Below are 16,175 nucleotides of genomic sequence, written 5' to 3' on the forward strand. Positions count from 1 at the left end.
TGGATTTTATGTGAACAGCCATGTAATTGTTTAAGCTATATTTCGTGCAAAATTGCTCTCAGATTTAATCTCATAGCACCTATTTTATAAAAAAATTTTGAGGAGCATGCCCCCATACCCCCTTATCATTAGCATGCTTTGCAAGTTGTGATTACTAACGATTCTTTGCATAAAGTTCAAGATAATTAAAGGCTTTGCCTCACTTGACCACCTAGGCCCTCGCCTTTGTGTATATTTTTTTAAAATACCAACGGCGCCACTGCATATTAAATGGCTAAATATTCTTTAATAACATTATCATAAAAACACACGTGTATCTGTTTTATCTTCATAGACCATAAAATTTTAATTATTTTCTTCAAGTTCACCTTTGATCCGTTTATTGATGGCATAAAAAAGATTTAATTGATATTCTGATACTTTTCCACTGCTCAACCGAATATCAGTTCTGAATATCTAACCAAAGAATCCTAGGTACTTAGACCAGTTCGCTGTTATAAGCAACTCGTGTGGTTTAAAAACATGAATATAAGTTTACACACACGTGATAAACCCTCTGCATAAATGGACATGAGTTCGTAGAGAAAATATAGCGCAATAGAAAACAAAAAATAGTGAAACTTATGGTAAAAAAAAGTAAGAATTAACATTTACATAGTTATTCGCCTTGACACGTTACATTCATAGACGACACGATACATCAAACAATCTGCAGTTATGCACACTTTATACGATAAGAACTTTTATAAAAAAACAACAACAACAAAAAACGAAGACTCGTTCAGCTTTTAAGAACTGTGCGGGCACCTCCCGCTTCGCCTTCTATCTCTCTGCGAGCTAGAGAAACGAGATTCTGCTTGATCATACCATCACGCAGTCTGTATTTGATTTTTTTTTGGGGGGGGGGGCTTTCATTGTAATATCTGCTTCCTATTTCGTACTTTTACAGTGTCAGTTGTTATAAATAAAATACCTGCATTTATGACAGTCTTAAAATTCAGATTTGCATTTTATAGTATAAGTGAACATGATGTAATAATAAAAACTAGATCTATTATATTCGAAACTTTAAAGTTCAGACATTTTCTGCGAATACAAAAATCATCTAACGTTGAGCTGTTTAGTCAACAGTTAGACTAAAATCATCTAACGTTGAGCTGTTTAGTCAACAGTTAGACTAAAATCATCTAACGTTGAGTTGTTTAGTCAACAGTTAGAATAAAATCATCTAACGTTGAGTTGTTTAGTCAACAGTGAGACTAAAAATCACCTCACGTTGAGTTGTTTAGTCAACAGATAGACTAAAATCATCTAACGTTGAGCTGTTTAGTCAACAGTTAGAATAAAATCATCTAACGTTGAGTTGTTTAGTCAACAGTCAGACTAAAATCATCTAACGTTGAGTTGTTTAGTCAACAGTCAGACTAAAATCATCTAACGTTGAGTTGTTTAGTCAACAGTTAGACTAAAATTTCGTATGTAGTACATCCTCCTATACTTGATGGAGAATGGTCCTCAGGATGTTGAGATTAAAGGATACCGCCCAAGGGGTCTTTAAAAGAAGAATATCACATGACTTTCGATATTATATGTGTGTATTGATAGTTCCTTAAGTGCTTAGCTGACTGTATGATAGATTTTTTTGAGACCCACAAAAGGTGTGACGATATAATGTGTTGATAACGTCATATTGATTATAAGTAACATCATGTATTTTGATTATAACATTGATTTACTTTTTATTTCATGGTTATAATGTACGTCTGTATCTCCCAACATGATTATCCGTGTACTAATTGTAACTTACAATTTAGTTCCTGCAGTTCTGAAGAATCAGATGTTCCTGTGCACCAATAACTTGTACGTTTTGTTTTTTCTTTACAACTTGTGTCTCTTTTTGCAACTGCGTGAAAAGGCAGCAGGATTTCATACATTAGCTGTATGGGTGGATTAAAATACAATGATAAAAATACTAAGAGGTTTCTGTGTGTCGACGTCATGAATTCGTTACTGTCTATATAAAAGTAAAAGAATCATAGACACATAGCAAAGATAAAAGAAGTAGGCACGTACTGGTGTTGAATACGCCCCCTTGTGAGGTTGTACAGAGAAACTTTTAGTACACCATGCCCATTCCTACTCTGTTTCCTTACTTTTTGGTGCGGTATAGAAAACCGCTAGCACCAGCACGTGGTCCCTTTGCCATTGTTCTATTTGGTGCACTTGGTCAATCTGTGTGTTATACAGCTAGAAGCGTTCAACAATGTCAGTCAGTGAGATTGAAAATTTTGTGGTTTTGTGAATTTTGTGTATCTGCTCTACTGACTTTCTCAAATGGTTCTATGACTTGTAATTTTGTATTTGATTTGTTTATCATCTAAGAGTGTCTCTCAAGTACGTTTTAAGATTTATTATTCAGTTGTTAAAGGTGTGTATGAATAAATAGTTTGTATTGCATTTATTGTGTATCTGCTCCATTCCTACGATAACTACTACCGTACTTATGATATTAGCTTAACTAACACAGTTATTTTGTGAAACTATTATTTATTTATACTAAATATGTGTTTACATTGTGCATCAAATACCGAGTGTTTGTTTGTTTTAGAATAAAGCCACATTCGACTATCTACTGCGTCCACCACGGGGAATCGAACCCCGGATTTAAGCGTTTTAAATCCGTAGACTTACCAGTCTCCCACCGGCGGATAATGCCAAGTGTGCACGACTGTTTGTTTGTTGTTAAGCACACAGTGACACAATGGGTTATCTGTGTATAATGAACAAAATTCGGTGAAAAATACCACGGCTAATTTCAATGGAAGAAAATGGTTTTTGGAAAGGTGCAAATATAGGTGTCTTTTAATGTGAAATAAAGTTTAAATTCTTTGATTGTATATCTTTATGCTAAAATATAACAATTAAATATAAAAAAATATTTATTGTAATAGACATAAGAGCCCGTAAAAGTGAACATTTGTTACAAGGTTTTACGTACTAAACATCTTAATAGAGATTTATTTTCAAACACTAAATAGTAATGGATCTTATCAGCACAACAGAGTACGATAAACTGATTTATAGATTCCAACCATAATGGTTTTTTGTTTTTTTTTAAGTGTATGCGAAATCTTCAGTTACAGAGTGAATGATACGAACGGTTCACTCTACCATGATTCAAACCAGTATTGAAACTGACGGTTGAATCAATTTCATATAAAAGTGCCACACTTTTTATTGGTATTTTTTAGATACTATATGGAAAGAGGAACTGCGCTATTTTGTAAAGATGACAGTTTCGGGTAAACATTTGCATTAGAAGAATGTGTTTTTTAGCGTTTAAAGAAAGTAAATTTTAACTCTTAAAAAACTCGTGTTTTATTATTGAATGAGCTTTTAACATTTGTGTAACACATATTTTAGAGTTAAAAGGGTATATATTGTAATATCTTATTGTATTAATTATGATATTTGATATTTTACTGCAACTCTAAGAATGCTTAAATGTATTCTCACTTTCCATTCTTATATTAAAAGTCGAAATTAATTAATTAATTTATTTATTCGTTAGTCAGTTGTTGGTTAGAGCATTATTTTATATCACCTCTTAATTAACTGATATTCTGGCAAGTAAAGCATATTTAGCGTTTCTTGTTTGTAGTTTATAAAGGTGAACATTTCATGGTCAGCAAGAAGTTTCAGCATTTATCTCGCATGCACGCTTCTACTCTCGTGTGTAGTTTTGGCAATAGAACATTGGTCAAGGAGTGTAGCTAAATCCATTAGGCTTTAACTACCTTTTGTTTTTTGTTATCTCCCTCCCTTAGGTGTCACATACGATTTCTCGTAGGAAAGATTATTGTATAGTAAAACACATTATACACAGGTGAACAGTGGTATTTTCCATTGGTATGTCAAGGGATACCTTGAGGTTGTAACTGCCCTTATTTTTCTATCGGAATGGTCAAAAGTGACGTGAATAACGCATGCGCACTGAGAGGTATGGCATTATAGAATCTTTGATATGATACCCTGTTCTCTTAGGCTGGTATAAGTCAAGTTAATAACAAGTAAGGTTTTAAAACATTATTAACAACAAAAACAATGAAAGGTAAACGAATAGCTTACGACTTGTAATTGGATTGATTATTTTTCACTGTGTATTTACATTATGTTTGTTCTCTTTCTTCAAACCTTAAATCTGAGAGTTGAGATTCAACTCTGTGATAACTTTTCTTGACGTTCCTTAAGCTATTGCGGTTACTGCCTTTATCTCTAAGGTTATTAGTGCACCTTAGAATAGCACAATATATCTGTTCAATACTGATCTCCTTTGGAACATCGTTAACGACGCTATGTTAATATTGTTAGTGGCTTGTATTGAACTTTTGATTAAAAAAAGTCAAACAAACTTACATAAACGTATAAACACAATTTGAAATAAATCACTTATTTCTTACACTTTCAAAATATTTATATTATAACCTCAAAAATCATCAAACAAATTACGCAGAATATTAATTGAACTCTACATGCACTCATTTGTTTCATATGCTAAATATTTCTTGCAAGTGTTGAATATTCAACTATAAATATTTCACAATATTTCAAATCATATATGTAACCATGAATATGTAAAAACATATAAATTCACTTATCTATGATAAACTATGTATTATTATTAGTTTGCCTGTTTGTCGTTAATCACAAAGCTACACAATGAGCTATCTGTGCTGCGACTACCACGTGTATCGAAACCCGGTTTTTAACGTTACAGAACCTTGTCGCTGTACTACTGGAGGGGTGGGGGACTGTATTATCAAAGAGGTTTTCTAGTACTTTCTAAAATGTGTGTTCTTTTCAATGGTTACTTTAAAAAGAATATGTCGTAAATTCATATTTTCAATAGAATTACCGAAAATTTATGCATATGTGAAGATAAATATGTATTCCTTTCAAGTGTTGATTATATACGTTAACATACAGTACTGTAGAAGTTCATATAACAAACAACAACACTGGTTCATAGCTGTAAAAAAAGGAGTAGATATTAAGTTCGTGTGAATGAAATTCATTGCTTTAAGCATGATTTGACTTTTTTCTATGGCTTCCGATTAATAACAAGATAAGTCTTTTTAAAAATATGGTTTAAGATAGAGAAAAGGGTCAAAACAAAATGTAAAATAACTTTACAATTTTCTCACTTCCCCAAGAATTCGTGAGGAAATTACTTTAGTAGCTTACACTTCTTAGATCATTGCAAGCAGCATGCTTTGTGAAAGCAATTACAAGCAGCGTTGTTATTTTTTTCTCGTCTTGCTAACCAGAGCAGCTTACCGCACAGTGAGATAACACTCCAACGTATAGATAATTTTGTTTATCCTCGGCTTTTCCATGGTTATTCAACCTCAGTCGAAATTGAAGATACACCAGACGCATCGGCTTACAATCCCCAGCTAATTCTTCCAGCATGTTGTAGAAAATAAAAGGGTAAGGTGGTTTTAACATTATAGTTATTTGTTTGTTTGCGTCCGATAGTTGTCCAAAGCTATACAAAAGATATCTGCCCTGGCGTCCTTAATTTTGAAGTTACATACTAAAAAGAAGGCACTCACCGCCAATTATTGAGCTACCGTAATCGAATAGGGTATTAGATCTTATAATGAACCCACAGTCCCAAAGTGCCGATCGATATATATATATATCTGTGTGTGTGTGTGTGTGTTTTGCGATAACGGCATGCAAACCTTGAACCCTCGGATCCATAAACTTGCATACTATCCACTAGACCAAGCCCTATCCCTATTTTGTACTGTTATACAAAATTAAAATACTAAACAGTTAGTAGCATTTTATACGGTATATACATATATATATATATAGACATAATACCATTAAGTACTGTAGTAATTAATATTAGGGATCGTGCTGAAACAAAATGGCGGCCATAAAAATCGCCCGTGTAAAACCATTTTTAAAATATTAGCTTTGACTATTTCACAGTATTGACATAATTTCACTATTTCAACTAATTTTCGTCTAAGTAAATAAGTAAGAGTGTCCCTATAGCGCAGTGGATAGCGCGTTGGATTTCTAATCCAAAGGTACCTGGGTCGTTCCCCGGCAGGGATAACAACACCATTACCTGGTTCCAAGTCCAAAATGAGAAAGAGGCAACTCCACCCCCTAAAAACTAACCTGCTAAAAAATTACTGCAACAACAACTTCAGTCTACAAGTCTACAGTGACTTTTTCAGACAAGCGTACAGAAAAAATGACAAACCTTGTCGCTCTGATTCCGTCTGGGGTCCCGATGATTCATTGTTTTATTTTACCGAAAACGATACCAGTGTATATGTAAATAAATTTATATATATACTGTATATATATAACGGACGATGCGCTACTTTGGGCGTATAATTAAATTTGAGATGGGTTGTTAGACATCTTTATGAGTAATAAAAATGAATCCGGTATATGCGCACCCCACGCTTGGTATTGCTGGCGAACAAAAATATATCAAATAAAAAGGAAACAAACAAGTTTAATAAAAAAAATTATATTTTATAAAGACAAGGAGGGATCGATATATACGTAACCTAGCTAGATATGGTAATATTGGAACTTTTAATTGTACAAAAAAGGGTATTGAAATAAGAAATTCAAAACTACAAAAACGACCTTAGCTCAGACTAACATAAATAATACAGTGATTTGTCAAAGTAGAGATAATTTTATTTTATTTTAAGTAATTCAGTTTTTGTAGTTTTGACTTTCTTATTTCAATACTTTTTGTAGCATTAACACTTTCTGTATTACTATAATTAGCTAGGTTCCGTATACATCCCTACTTGTCCTTATAAAATATATAGATTTTTTTATTATATTTGTACAATAAACATTTAACTCCGTATTTTTACAACTTATATTCAGCCTCCACTGTCAAACAATGAGAAAATTTTATTATAGAAGTGCATTCCTTTACATTTTGTGACAGTATCGTTTAGCCACACAATGTTATAGAATTTATTTTGGGAAAATATTATAGTTTTACGTTTATTACAACTCTACCTTAGTTATATAAATTATGAAATATAATACTAATAAAGTTGTAACGAAAAAGTAAAACAAATTATCTTACAACGCTAGAATCCGGGTTTTGATACCCGTGATTGGCAGAGCACAGATAGCCCATTGTGTAGCTTTGTGCTTAATTACAAACATACATACAAACAGACAGTTTAAATCGTTTCTTTTAAGTTCGTCTGCATGAGGTTTATAGCAAGACACCCAAAGCTATTATTTTTATTTTTATCTTTTAAACACATTTCTAAAATACCAGGACTGAGACTGTTTGATAGTCTCATCAGTTTGTTATCGACCCCGAGACTATTCGTACTTTAAACGAGAGTTTTACCAATTGAGTAAAGTAAGGCACTTTTTAACCACTCAGACTACCTTAGCTGTAACATATGTATAGTATCATGTAAATCGCACAAATAAACACAAATAGAATATAAATATGTGCCTAGTAAGGCACTTTTTAACCACTCAGGCTACCTTAGCTGTAACATATGTATAGTATCATGTAAATCACACAAATAAACACAAATAGAATATAAATATGTTTTTTCTAAATACGGAATGGAAATCAATTACGTATATGCTTTATACGTAATTAGGTTTAGGTTTTCAAACTCCCAAAGAAATAAACTGCTTAAAACGATCATTGAGGAAACATTTCCTTAGAGTTAAATACACATCTTCACGGCAATCTATAGAAAATGTGAAAAACGTATTAGCGTGTTGTGGATAATTAAAAACACAAATGAGGCAAAATAAAATTAATTTTGTATTCGAGTTATGAACTTTTAGTCAAGTTCAAAAAATAAAAAAAGCAGATATAATAACATTCAGCCAAAATATCAGAAAATCTTTATTTTTCCCAACTGAAATACAGATGTTTTTTAGTGATGATAGAAAAAAAAAAGAGAGATATGTTTACTATAGATTAAATGTAGCGAAAGTAGTGCATTATGGTAGGATGCGACGAAAACCTTTTCTATAGTTGCTCGAAACATTCTATTCAGTAAATAAAGTAGTTTAATGAAACCCGTTCTACTGTTCAGGATTTATAACAAAAAATATAATCAAAAGAAAAGAAATATTACCGTATTCAGCGACTCTACAACCGGGAGAAGAACAGCTATATAGAAATGGTAGAAAGTGTTTTCTGGCCTTGAAAGGCTGGTCAGCACCTACAGAATTTGTAGAAAGTGTTTTGGGCTTTATAAGGTTGGACAGGGTACTCCAAAGCCATGCCAGGTTCCACCCTTACGAAACAAATGAATTGGGAAAAAGAAAACTACAGAATTCGAATCACGGTAGATTAGTTATTCGAGCGTTTGCCTGGTAAGCAGATTCAAGTCATGTTCGCGATTTCACTTTTCTCTTCACATATATTGGCTGACTCAGCTATGACTACCATACACAACATATTTAATGAATGGTCGGTATTTTGACTTTTTTTTTTCTCCTGTCGCTCGGATTGTATGTTATTTGCAATATCGAAAGGGAAGTAATAATTATTAATCCGTCTTAGTATATTTAGTGGAGATTGTATCAGTCTTCAACTGTGGAGGTGTAGAGCAATAAAAGTTTTTGATCAGTGATCGTGAAGTAAAGTGATAACTCAACCTAGATGATAGCAACGGCCCGGCCAGGTGGTTAGGGCGCTCGACTCGCAATCTGCGGATCGCGGGTTCGAATCCCCGTCACACCAAACATCCTCGCCCTTTCAGCTGTGGGGGCATCATAATGTGACGGTCAATCCCACTATTCGTTGGTAAAAGAGTAGCCCAAGAGTTGGCGGTGGATGGTGATGACTAACTGCCTTTCCCTCTAGTCTTACACTGCTAAATTAGGTACGGCTAGCGCAGATAGCCCTCGTGTAGCTTTCCGCGAAATTCATAACAAACAAACAAACAAATGATAGCAACAGCCACTTATATCGTTTTTAAGCAATCAGAAAATACAAAAGTTTTATAGATTTCTTAACTAGTCTTCAGTAGCTAGGACAGTGTGTAAATAAAAACTAGCTAGATGTATTTTTTACAAAATATAACTTTTTTCAAGATTTTGGCACAGACATGGGTAAAATAAGTATTTGTTTAATTGATTTTGGTTCAGACATGGGTAAAGTAATTATCTGCTTAATTGATTTCGGTACAGACATGGGTAAAGTAAGTATTTCTTTCATTGATTTTGACACAGACATGGGTAAAGTAAGTATTTCTTTCATTGATTTTAGCACAGACATGGGTAAAGTAAGTATTTCTTTCATTGATTTTAGCACAGACATGGGTAAAGTAAGTATTTCTTTCATTGATTTTAGCACAGACATGGGTAAAGTAAGTATTTGTTTCATTGATTTTGACACAGACATTGGTAAAGTAAGTATTTCTTTCATTGCTGGGTAGTTCTAATATCATTATTTGATCTTAAAGTTGACAGGAGGAAAATTATTTGGATGGATAACATAAAGAAGAGACTGGTAGGAATATGAAAGAGATGGAACTCATCTGAAGAAAGACTATAGTTCCTTAGGACTATACAGTAAACCCATCATTCCAACAAAATCAAAATATAATGTACTGCTAATGTTATAGATCTCGAGAAGTAAACTTGTTTTGGAACGATGGACCATTCGGAATTTATAAGTGAAATTATAAACGTGATTTTATATTGTAATGTTGATATAATTATTAAGAACGTTTACATTATGCGCAAATATTTTGTTTCACACAAGACTAGAAACGCATTTATAAATAAATAAAAAAAAACTAGTTCAAGTTACATCCAATCTTAAATGTCAAAAAGAAGTGGAAAAATAAAAACCAACCTTTTTTTTTCAACTGAGGGAACATGATATTGGGCTCTTTCATGCGCCCCCCCCCCCCCAGTGGCACAGCGGTATGTCTGCGGACTTACAACGCTAGAAACCGGGTTTCGATACCCGTGGTGGGCAGAGCACAAATAGCCCTTGTGTAACTTTGTGCGTAATTAAAAACAAACAAACAAACTCTTTCAGGCAACAGCAAGACATTGTGCACACTGTCTTCAAAACTAAAAATACCATATCCAGTACAGTTTCTACAGTGTTACTATTATCTATATAACCTTTTCTGTCCAGCACTTCCAACATTGTGTTTATACTGCATTACGTAACAGTTTTGGTATTGCTTAATTAATAGGAAAAGGAAGAGTGCTCTGGCTAACCTCAAGGCGGGAACAGGTGATGGCAGCCTCATTTTCCTGTTGAAAGCCTAAACAAAGGGCTAGTAACAGACTATTGCAGCACTGGAGTCTATCAAACACAGCCTGTCTAATCAGCCTATTTAGACAGGCTGTTCTCCAGTGTTTATACTGTGTAATATACGGGCTCTCCTGCAAGCAGATAAACCACTTGTATAATATATTTATCATTTAGTTTACGTAACTCGTTCCTCTATGTGTCTGAAACATCATTTTCTGTGTTAAGTTAGAGCTATAAATATATGTATATATATATTTAAAGCACTATTTAATGCGCTCGACAGTGTTTTAATTGTCATCAGTACAACTTCTCCGATTTGTTTGAAGAAAACTTCATAATTTTACACTCATAATTAGATTCAAACTAAGTCCCTCATCTTAATTGCAAAAACCGGTTAAACAAATGAAAACATACAAACACATTAAATAGCTGATCACGTGATCTACATTAGTCATAATTTATTGTCTACTGCTTCTACATTCTATTAAGCTGGTGCACGTCATCACAATTCACTTACTAATGAAGATCCGCGTGCTTGTTTGGAGTTAAGCATAAAGCTACGCAATGAGCTATCTTGTGCTATTCTCACCACGAGTGTTGATATTGAAATCCGGTTTCTAGCGTTGCAAGTCCGCAGACATACCGCTGTGCCACTGGGGGGGGGGGCAGATCTACGTGACTTTAAATAACAGATAATATTCCAACAAATGACTTCCAAACAGCTTTAACTGTTTCTTTAGCATCTCCGTTAAAGATTCTGGTAGAAGGGTGGTTTCTATGGGGTAGAAGAAAAAGAGTGACTAAGAATGCTAAATATCCCTCCAGTCTTCTTACCAAATTAGAACACAGCCTGCTAATATCGACGTTTTATTGTGAGATGAATTTAATGATTAAATACGTAAAATGATGAAACATCATTGGAGCAAAGTTTGAATGATATAACTAATGTCGCGATAAACATTCAAGAGTAGTAAAACTTGATGAAAAAATATATATCGTGGTTGACTTTATGATGGTTGTAGCCTGCTTGCTAAATTTAGCTCACTTCAAAATTTTAAAAATGTTCTTAGAACATTAGCCTCCCAGTGGCACAGCGCTACGTCTGCAGACTTACAACGCTAGAAACCGGGTTTCGATACCCATGGGGGGCAGAGCACAGATGACTAATTGTGTAGCTTTGTGTTTAACTTCAAACAAACAAGCACTTTAATAACGTAATTTTTACACGAGTCTGCGTTCCAGCTGTTTGTAGGGGGTTTTCTACTTCTTGGCCTGGCATGGCCAGATGGTTAGGGCGCTCGACTCGCAATCTGCGAGTCGCGGGTTCGAATCCTCATCACACCAAACATTCTCGCCCTTTCAGCCGTCGGGGCGTTATAATCTGACGCTCAATCCCACTACTCGTTGGTAAAAAGTAGCCCAAGAGTTGGCGGTGGGTGGTGATGACTAGCTGCCTTCCTTCTAGTCTTACACTGCTAAATTAGGGACGGCTAGCGTAGACAGCCCTCGTGTAGCTTTGCGCGAAATCCATAACAAACAAACAATCTTTCTACTTCTTAGGCGCTATTGTGAATAGTTTGATAATTTTGCGTTTATATGTCTGAAAGACAAGCATATTGGGAATTTCTTAATAACCCGAATTTAGCTTCTTCTCTATTCAGTTTTTATATCAATAAATCATGTTAATTTAAATTTTTCTAAACAATTTTATAGGGGACGTTTTACAAAAATGCTTGCCATCAAACAAGAGTGGATTACCTCGGCGAATTGTTCTCAACCAGTTGAAGTTTAATTGGCCTTAAAATCATACTTGAGTCTTTTAATTTTTTTAAAACATTAACTAAATAATTTATATAAATTATCAAGTCCAAACATTAATTGAAAGGTCGGGCATGGCTTAGTTGTTAGCGTGTCTGGCTGAGTGTCAAAAAGTCTAAGGTTCGCGCCACCACGAAATCGCTGAACACGCTCCGACCTTTCCACACTGAGTGCGTTTTGAGAGTCACAATCGACTTCGTTATGCTTGTTAAACTGGGTTTTTTCGAATGGTCTTCCCTCTGGTCAGTAGTGCAAAGTTAGTGACGAGTATACGTGAACCCTAGAGGCCACTAACCTGGTCGTTTAGCCCATGTGCGTTTCGGCTGAAAATACCAAATACGAACTAAATAAAAAGGGATTATATCTGTTAAAAAAAAAAGAGAGAGAAGGGGGGGGGATTATCGTGTAAATAAAATTGATTGCCTGAAAGTAAACTTATTATAAAACCACATGGTACTACTTTATTTTGTTTGAATTTTAATGTTACTTAAAATGAGAAAAAAATATTTATTTATATTTTGGCTTGTTCCATTTGCAATTACCTTTACACGGGTAAAACGTAAAATCCAAGATTAAGAGTTAATTTTCAAAAAACATCATATAGGAAATCAGAATAATATTTTCTTACAATTCAACTCTCATCAATGTGACCAGGCAATAAAACAAAGAATTTATTTGCATAAAAAATCATTTTAATCAGAGTGTGGGATTATACCTACTACTCAATGACCCTGGCTAGTATAGTTACCCATCTAGTGGTACCATAAATGTCAGTAATATAAGACATTACAATGAATAAATTTCAAAAGTAATTAACAGTCCGAAATATTGCGTTATTTGCAGTTCAGCCAACTAACCAACAAAAATAACACAACATCAGATGAATTATAACACCAGGAAGTGGACAAGACCATGTCAGCGTAATGACTAGTATATGTTAACATTTAAGGATGATGTTTAGTATTTATATCACTTCTATTTTGAGTTTCCAAAAACAAAAACATTAATACATGAATTGTAATTGTAGTTATTCAGTATTTTTTTTTTGTAAATTAGTATGTGTATGTGTATGTACATTTGTTTACGAAAGTGTTGAGTTTGTTTTTAGTTTGTTTTAATTTCGGGAAAAAAAACGTCTGAATTGGATCGATTAATTACGTAAGGTTTTTATTATATTGTTATAAGCTATATTTGTAAATGTTGTAACTTTTTGTTAGCTAGAGGGAGCTGCGGGTCGTAATGATGACGCTAAGGTAAAAGAAAATAAATAAGATAGGCCTAGAACACCTAGAAAGTTCTAAAAATTTGAGAACAAGTTTTATTAATAAATTCGAGGGTAGATTATAGATAAGAGGTACAGAGAGCTGTTTCAGAATACAGTTATTTCTAATCTACAGAGTGAATCAGTCCATGTTTTATCGTTTCAGCCAGATTTTTGTTGTCAGTGAAGTAGTTGAACCTGTCAGCTATCGCGCATATTGAGTTGCTTTGTACATGTAAGTTGAGTTTTTTTACGTTAGTATACTACAGTTATCGTGGCTATAAACATGGCTTACAAGTTATCACAGTGTTTAAGCTTGTAGAAACGTGAATGGAGGAAATAAACTAATTTTTTATATGAATTGGACATTGAAATATTCAAATCAGATAATTCGAAATTACATGCTAATAGAAAATGACGTTACAACAATATGCTATTTTTTGCGACTCACAAACACAACCCTCTGAATGGTCTTATTTTTCATAACTTCGAAACATTCATTTTGATAAACACAAATTCTTCTTGAAATCTGCTAAGTACATTGTAAAACTCCTACAACATCTGCAGTAAATCTGCGTGTCTATGTGTAAACAAAAACAAATCAAATAATTTAACACATCGACACGCGATATTATGTTTTTATGTGCACCATATTGAATTACAATAACATACTTAATAATTATTACATGCTATAACACATCGACTCGTATTATACGAACGAAACATTCCTATGGGTTTCCATCATCTTCTATGACAAACTAAACACACTTGCACAAACATATCAGAGAATACAGTCACGATACTTCAAAGCATGCAGGATCAGCAGAAGAAAAAACAACTTATCGTCGGAAACGAATCCCATTAACCAGTGCGCTTTCGGAAAGTGGGATTTCCTTCATCAGGGGTAAATGGTAAATCCATTGGTAAATGGAGAATTTAGTAATGGACATTTATAAAGCTCTACATGTTTTGTTATGTTGTGAAGTATTCTAATGTTTATATAGCTTAAACAGTAAAGATAAAGTCAGTTGCTCTGAAATATTTATAATCTATTTGTCGATGTTGAAATATCTTTACCTTTCTTTAACAGGTTTTTAATGGTGTTCTTGTGCTTGGTGCTTAGCGTTTTCTCAACAATAAATGATTATGAAGAGGTTGCAGGTGCAATTTTGCTACGAATGGTAAGTGTTTCCTATATGTTCATGAAAACACTAGTCTTTTCTATTAGGTTGATCGCACTTAACAAGAACGATGTTCAATGTCCCATTCTGCCTTTGGAACTATTTATCAGCTCATCAGCTGTGATCAGTCTGATAGCCATAATTACGCACTATTGTTCAACACCTCAATATTCATTGCAACAAGCTTCAATGAAGAAACACATCTTGAAACTTTTTCCATAGGTTTTTCACTGTGGTTCTGGAGTGACAGAGTGGTTAATGTGAAGGACTGCGAATTTTAGGGTCCATGGTTCGCGTCCTATGAAATCGTACCCCGCACTTTGAAAACGGGTGCATCATAAGAGTGACGGTCAATTCTATTCGATTAGGATAACGTAAAAGCTAGCGATAGGTGCTGTCGACTAGCTATTTTTATCGTCTATCAGTTCAAAATCAGGGATGGCTAACATAGATAGGCCAGAAGTGCATCAGTAAGACTTGATAGGTGGAATGGGAATGTTGTGATTCCAGATTTTTCCATGTTGAAAAAGCCGTTGATTTCGAAGAGTGACTGAAACTTTTTACACGTTTAACTTATGTGCCTTCGTTAGCTTTAAACCTTTTTTTTAATTATCTTGTTAATCGTATCAGAATATTTACTTAGCTTTACTGATAATACTTTTTGGGTCTGAGGATTCTCTTTCGTAACTATAGCCTTCACTTTGCCATGGAGGCATTGCTTCCGATTGTTAAAGAGCGTAGTTATTCTAAACTTCCTCCGAGTTTTTATTTTATTTTATTATGGAGAGCGTTGAAGAAACCCTTTTTCGAATTATTCTATCCTTAAACTGTGCATGTTTAACAACTTCGAAATAGCCTTATGTGTGTTGTGGTTCCTGACGTTATTGTGTTAAGCAAAACAGACCAATGAGAGAGATAAATAGGCTATTTTATTTTGTATTTGGAGGGGAAAAAACAATTTCTTCCTGTTTTATCAATTATCAAAGAACCCAAATCCTTCTCCTGAAGAAAAAAAAAAGGTTTGAAAATGTGCAAGAGGTTAAACATACCATGTGTAAGTTCATTTAGTAAAAGGTTGCTATACAGCTTCCTTCACTCATCAGTATATTTTAGGTGATGGACTTTGTGTTTAAGTGTTGGTGTGGCTCTTTCTAGCCCAGCTGAATAACAACTTTTAATTTTTAATACACTTGTAAATTTCGTGTTATAAACCCTGGAACCTAGAAAAGTTTTGTAAAGCCAGGATTAAGCCAGTGACAAAATTTTGATTTTGATTTGTTTTCTGATTTACAAAGTTTCGTCGGCATACAATGTAACAGTATAATTGTTACAGGTGAATATATTTTTGCTACACTTTAAGTGATGCTTTTGGTAAATTTTGTGAATGACTAATAGATTTTTCCGAGACACAAAAGTGGTAAAGAATATCTCTTCCTGTTAAAAATTCCGTTAATCGAACCAAACACCCAAACATCGCAGCATTGCATTATTGATTTGTCAGGAATTCGCCGTAAACAAAATATAAAGATTCAAAACATGTTGCTTTTTGTGCCTCATCTTGTCATCTACAGCGACACGGCTCTATAATTTGTTTTGTTTG

At 33.9% G+C, this 16,175-nt stretch overlaps 1 protein-coding gene across 1 annotated transcript in view; it reads left to right on the top strand.

Moving 5' to 3' along the window:
* The window catches only part of LOC106478062 (potassium voltage-gated channel subfamily KQT member 1-like), a 121,691-nt gene that overhangs the window by 73,335 nt on the left and 32,181 nt on the right, over positions 1-16,175 (top strand). Inside the window, exon 2 of the mRNA XM_022381579.1 lies at positions 14,485-14,575. Within this exon, the coding sequence (XP_022237287.1) occupies positions 14,485-14,575 (91 nt within the window). The remainder of the gene's footprint in view (positions 1-14,484; positions 14,576-16,175) is intronic.

Source organism: Limulus polyphemus, unplaced genomic scaffold, assembly GCF_000517525.1.
Source record: "Limulus polyphemus unplaced genomic scaffold, Limulus_polyphemus-2.1.2 Scaffold177, whole genome shotgun sequence".
Classification (NCBI taxonomy): Eukaryota; Metazoa; Arthropoda; class Merostomata; order Xiphosura; family Limulidae; genus Limulus; species Limulus polyphemus.